Source organism: Tupaia chinensis, unplaced genomic scaffold (assembly GCF_000334495.1).
Source record: "Tupaia chinensis unplaced genomic scaffold, TupChi_1.0 Scaffold000328_1, whole genome shotgun sequence".
Lineage (NCBI taxonomy): Eukaryota > Metazoa > Chordata > Mammalia > Scandentia > Tupaiidae > Tupaia > Tupaia belangeri.
This window is the reverse complement of record NW_006159822.1, coordinates 2,164,038-2,170,449: the sequence shown is the minus strand read 5'-3', so window position 1 is coordinate 2,170,449 and position 6,412 is coordinate 2,164,038. Positions and strand designations below refer to the sequence as shown.

Below are 6,412 nucleotides of genomic sequence, written 5' to 3'. Positions count from 1 at the left end.
GAACTTTTTTCTTTATGAGGAAAGTAACTTTCACTTTTTGTTTTGGTTGTCGGGAAGCTCACAGACAAATTAGCATGCAGAATCTTAAATTTTGCATGACTATGTGCTAACTTTATGTGCTCGGTTTTCCCTTTATTCTCTGATTTTTTATTGTGATTTTTATGAATTTTTATTTTCTCATCTTACTGCATATGGTTGTACCGTATGCCACTTGAGCATCTGTGGATTTTTGTACCTGCAGGGGGTCCTGGATGAATCTCTCATGATATATTACAGAACAACTGTTGGGTCATCAGGACAGTCAGGACACATTTTTGCATTAAAAAAGCACATCATGACTTTCCTGGTGCCCTAATATACCTGTTGTGTAAAATGACTCAACTTGTTTGGTATGACGAAAAGAGATTGTAGATAAGCACTCTTTTACCAAAATGTTAAAAAGTTAAAAAAAAATCATCATTTAAAAAAATAATTCATATTTACTTTTTCTGTTTTGATATGAAAAATGTTTGTTTTTCTTTTTTCAGTTTTTGCCATAGAATGAGTGTGCTCATTAGAGAGAGACAGAAAGAGAGATACAGAGAGGGAAAGTGAGAAATCACTCCCTAGTGGGATGGCCATGCCGTAATCCCTTCTCCTCCATTCTCCTCTTGAGATTTTGGTCACACATAACACATGCATGGAGTGATTTTCAAGCCACCAGGTCCAGGACTTGGTCTGTGGTGACCCTGTGGGAGGATGGTGCCTTAACCACTATACCACCTGCTAACCTTATTTTGGTATGAAATTTTAAAGCCCCCGAAAATAGCATAAAGAGAACCCTTGTCTCACCATACAGATTTTCACATCTGTATCGTTTTGCTGTATTTACTTTGGGTTTTTATTTTAAGGTAAACTTGTAAAAATATGTAAAGCTAAAAATTCTCATTTGATGACCTCCTGGATCTAAATGGGCTGAATCTTTACCCTGCATGTCAGACGCTCTACATTGTACCCCCTCAAAGACAAAATTCAATTCTCTTCTCTTTGTCCCTGTGTGCCATGCAAACAGAACTCATCCCATACTTTTCTACCTGTGACCTTTTATCATCTTACTGTTTCCTCCTTCTAAGGTGCTCCTTCCTCTTCAGGGGCCAGGTGGTGGCACAGCTATAAAACAGGATGCTATGCAAAGCAATCTCACGTGGTAAGGTTCCCGGTTCCAGTTCAGAGACCTCCCTGAGTATGTCAGACCCATGCTTGCCCATGACCCAGAACCAGCTGAAGACTGAGGGTGGATTGCAGTTTCATGACCTCTTTGGAGGTGTGGTCAATCTCTTTCTCGTGTCTCTCTTGCTCATGGAAGAAATAAATAAGCTTAAAAAACAACAACAACAAGAACAACAACATGCTCTCTTCGGATAATTTAACCCTTTCCAAATCCTAGATATCCGTTAGGGTCCAGCCTAAGTGCTGCCTTTGCCTAAGAGCCTGTGCTCAGGACACTTGTAAAGTGTAGCAGTCAGATGCTCACCTAGCCCATTTCCTCTCTGGAATGCTACACTGCAGCCTAGGTACATCAGAATTAGTATTACAGTGTGAAAACAGATGTTGGGGCCTGAAAATTGGCATCTCTAACAAGTTCAGAGGCAATGCTGATGCTACTTGGTCAGGGCCCATTTGGAGAACGGCTATTGTTGGTTGTTACAAAGCTCTTGCCTTTACTCTGAGTAAGGAAGCTGTTAGAGGTTTTTGAGCAGAGGAATGACATGATCATAGGTACATTTTCAAAGGCTCACTGGCTGCAGAGAACTGGCTGGAAGAGGCAAGATTGGGAGGGGGAGTCCAGATAGGAGGCTGTGGGAGTAATTCAGACAAGTAATGATGGCTTGAATGGTGGTGACAGAAGTAGTGAGAGTGCTTAGATCTTGGAGGTAATTTGGCTGCAGACTTGGCAAAATTGGTGATGGGGTCGATTTAGGATATGGGAGGAAGGAGAAAGGTCAGCTATGATCCAAGGCTTTTGTGCTAAGAAATTGAAGGTTGAGGGCCAGTAGGTAGCACAGTAGTTATGGCTCTGGACTCCCACGTGGTCTGCTATGGTGAGAGTCCCAGACCTGGTGGCTTGAAACTCACACTGGGTGCATACGTGTGTGTGCCCCAAATCCCAAGAGGAGAATGGAGAAGGGATTGCGGCATGGCCATCTCTTGGCGGGGGGAGAAGGGGTGATTTCTTTCTCTCTGTGTCTCTGGAGAACACATGCACCCTATAGCAAACATTTCTTTCTCTAAAAAAAAAAGGAAAAAGAAAATAGAAGGATGGAATTACTATTTAGTAAGATGGAGCAGGCTACAAAAGGAGTAGGTTTTGGTGGGAGTGGGTCAGGAGGACAGGGAGGTATTGGCTATTCCATGTTCTACATTTTAAGTTCGAGTGTTTAAGTGGAATGGACCTGGCTGGGAGCACTGGGCAGGTGGGAGAGAATGGTGTCTAGAGATCAGAGCACTGGACTCTGCGCATGCTGACATTGTTATTTCGGAGAGATGTATTGTCTTAGGTGCTGGGAGCATAGGCACAGTATTTCACTCATTCATTCATTTTTTAAAGGAATAATTAATTAATTAATTATTATTGCCATTATTTTTTAATTTGCTATATAGGGCACTTGTGCTCACCAGAGAGAGACACAGAGAGAGAGAAAGTGAAAAAGCAAACCACCAGATCCAGGACCTGATCTTTGGTTGGCCATGTGGGAGTCCAGCACCTTAACTACCATGCCACCTGCTGACCTTCTCATTCATTCTTCCAACAAGACTTTATTGAGTGGCTACTGTGCATCCTGCATTGTTTTAGTTGCTTGGTATACAGCAGTGAACAAAACAGAAAAGCACCTTTTAGGTGCTTCCAGTCTCACTGGTGACTAGAGACAGTAAACGTAATAAGTAGAAGAATGCTGTTTGGCAATACTTAATGTGAAGAGAGAGAAGGCAGAGGCAGTAGGCTAGAAAGTGTAAAAGATCGAGTGGAGAAGTCAGGGTAGGTGGCTTGCTACTTTATAGAGAGTGGCCTGGAAAGGCCTGAGTTTGGTTCCCAGCCAACCTAAAACAGGCTGGGTGCGGTGGCTTGTGCCTGTGGTCCTAGATATTGGGGTGATTGGGGCAGGAGAATCTAAAGAAGACCCTGTGAAAATACTTCTGTGTCTTTCTCCCTCCATCCTTTTCTCCTTTTCCCTCTCATAAAAAATTAAAAAAAAGAGATATTTGCGGTAGATGATAGATTAGGGAGTGTTTAACAGGAAGGTAATAACTAAAATTTGTAGTGGGTGAGCTATTGGAAGATAAGTCTTTAGAGAAATTCAGCTTTTACTGAATCTAGGATCTTACCAAGTCTCTAAACCTGTTGGAACACAGAGGAGCTGTGTGTGTGTTGTGGTGTGTGTATGTGTAGGTGTGTGTGTGTGGGGTTGTGTGTACATGCCTTTCCCGTATACTGAATTCATCAGAGCTTAGTGGTTCACATAATGGCACAGAGTGCTACCATGCTTTGAAATCCTCTCAAGGGATATAGAAAGTAGATAACAGTGTGGCACTCGTGGGGTATTGAATACATTCATTTAAACATTTACCACCGTGTTATTTTCCTGAACTGTTATTATTTTGACATGTAACTCTTGTTCATTGTGTTTGAAATTCTAGGTAATAATTCAGGATGCCAGGGCGTTCCAGTTCCAATTCAGGTTCAACGGGTTTCATATCCTTCAGTGGGGTAGAGTCTGCTCTCTCCTCCTTAAAAAATTTCCAGGCCTGTATCAGCTCTGGAATGGACACGGCTTCTAGTGTTGCTTTGGATCTGGTGGAAACCCAGAGTAAGTAATATTTAAAACTTACTTCTTTTGTTACTTCTTTCATGTCTGCTTTGAGGTGAGTCTGTGTTGTGGCATTACTCTAGGGATGCCTTTTGAGTGTCTGGACAGTCATTTAATCCCTCTGGGCGTCTGTTTTCTCATCTTGTTCTACATACCACATGGCTGTGTACTGAGAGTGAAGTGGGCTTCGCTCACTCCTGTGCATTCAGTGATATTCCAGAAACTGGACAAAGACCTGGAGGTGTTTGACCTCAAGGAGCATGTGATCTAAAGTATCTGACTTTTGAGAAACGTATCATGATACAGTTATTTTCCATCTGCCTACTGTTTGAACTGAATCCTAACCTTTTTCCTGACTTTTAAGTCTTAAGCAAATTTCTCTCTTTTTTTTTTTTTTTTTTTTGAGAGGTTTTTGCTGTAGGGCGCATGTGCTCTCCAGACAGACAGACAGAGAGAGAGAGAGAGAAAGCAGGAAATTCCCCCCCCAGGAGGGATGGCCACACTGCAGTCCCTTCTCCTCCATTCTCCTCTTGGGATCTTGGGCATGCACGCACACACACCTGGCGTGAGTTTAAGCCTCCGGGTCCGGGACTTGAACCGCAGTCGACTACTTGAGAGTCCAGCGACATAGCCATTACGCTAACTGCTGGTCCCAAGCAAATTTCTCTTAATATTTTTTTATTTTGATCTATCAAAGCTAGAACTGTTTTTCTTCAAATTAAAAATGCATTAAAAAATCATTTTTTTCCCCTCCAATCTTTTTGCGCGATGGTTTCAATCTGAATAGTTCTATTGCTATATCTTTAAATGAATTCATCTTGTCTTTTGCAATGTCTAATCTGCTATTAATTCTATCCAGTGAATCTCTTTTGAATTTTATTTTTGAATTGATTTTTTTTTCTTGAGAGGAAGGGAGTGAAGGAGAGGGAGAGACAGATAGAAGCAACCCTTCTCGCCAGGGTCTTTCCAAACCTGGGGCCCTGCTGTGTGGATCCGGTATCACAGTGCATGTGTTACCACTGTGACACCGCTGTGGCCCTCAGCAGTACATTTTTAAAATTCAGATACTATAATTTTTTTGCCTATTGAATATATAACAAAGAATTAAATGGAATTATTTTTTTCTCTTTCATTTCTCTATTCAGTATGTTTGTTTTCCTGTATATTCTTGAGTTTATAGAGTTTGTTTATAATAGCTGTTTTAATTTCCTTGTCTGCTAATGCCTTCGTTTCTGTTTATTTCTGTTTCTTCACATGGACATTGTATTATGTTGTTGAGCATTTGGATTTTGTTGTCTTCCTTTAAAGAATGCTGAAGTTTGTTTTGGCAGCTAAATAATTTGTGGCTTAGGCTGATCCTTTCCAGGCTTGTTGTTGAGCTTTATTAGGGGGGTCTAGAGTAGCCTTTATTCCAGGGCTATTTATTCTTTTTTAACTAGGAGAAAAGTTTTACTAGAAAAGTAAAGATTTCTTCTAGGAAGAAAATGTATGGGTGGTATTTTTCTGGCAGCTGCCAAAGCAGTACAACTGCACTGGGCATGAGGCTAGGTGTTACTGTTATCCTAGGGGTTGGTAATGAATATTTAGCAGGGGAAGGTCTGTCATAGTATCTGGCTTCTTTGCCTGTTTTCCCTGGCTTTTCCTACACTTGCCATCTCTCTTAGGTGAGGAATAACTATCTAATCACACCGTGTGGCCTTTTCTTGTCGCTGTTGACTGCCCTGAGAATTCAGTGAAGTAGTTTTATTTTGGCTGGAAGGAATTCTGTGAATTGTTCATATTCCAGCTCCCAGTGCTTGTTCCTCAGCAGTTTAGGCTTCTGTGTCAGACTCAAGGAGATGCCTGTGCAGATTCTCAGAGCTCCTTTGCAATGCTGTAGTGCTAGTACCTTTGCCTTAGCCTCCTTCACCTCCAGGCTCTGCCTCCTGACCTCCAGGCTCTGTCTCCTCAACCCTTCAGGGTTGCTCTGCTCTGTTTGGATTCTTCCTCTCTTGTGGAAGGAGGAGGGCAACTGCAGGATATATCTCACTGCTTTCCTTTTTGCAGGAGTCACAGTCCTGGCCTACTTGTTGTCCTGTTGTGTAAAGCAGGGATCAGGAAAGTTTTTCTCTACATGGCCAGATAGCAGCTGTTTTCAGCTTTGTGGAACACATGGTCTGTCATAGCAACTCTGTTGCATCTTTGCTGTTGTCATGCAAAAGCTATGTAGAAATGAATGGACATGACTTCTTTTTTTAAAATTTTTTTTTTAATTTTTAATTTTTATTTTTAATTATCATTATAGTCTTCTTTATATTACATTGGATTACATATAACTTTACAGTGTATTACATTGCTTTTTCAAAAGGGATTGCCATGCATGTCAGTCAATACAGAGACATTAATCTCCCCGCTTCATCATTCAATAACTTTTCTATGTTTTTCCCTATCATTATTATTATTCTAATTATTTTTTAAAACAGTCAATCACTATTTCTCATTTTACTTGTAAAAAGACTTTACCCATCATGAAATACTTCTCAGACCAATCCAGTTGAGAATACTATACCTGTCATCATCAACAGGTA

General features: G+C 41.1%; 1 protein-coding gene across 3 annotated transcripts in view; it reads left to right on the top strand.

The window, feature by feature from the left end:
* Nucleotides 1-3,677: 3,677 nt before the first annotated feature.
* The window catches only part of NSMCE2 (NSE2 SUMO ligase component of SMC5/6 complex), a 244,394-nt gene continuing 241,659 nt past the window's right edge, over nucleotides 3,678-6,412 (top strand). For all 3 annotated transcript variants that reach the window (XM_006151738.2, XM_006151737.2, XM_014589044.2), the window contains exon 1: nucleotides 3,678-3,845. In XM_006151738.2, coding sequence (XP_006151800.1) covers nucleotides 3,689-3,845 — 157 coding nt within the window. In that variant the 5' untranslated portion in view covers nucleotides 3,678-3,688. The remainder of the gene's footprint in view (nucleotides 3,846-6,412) is intronic.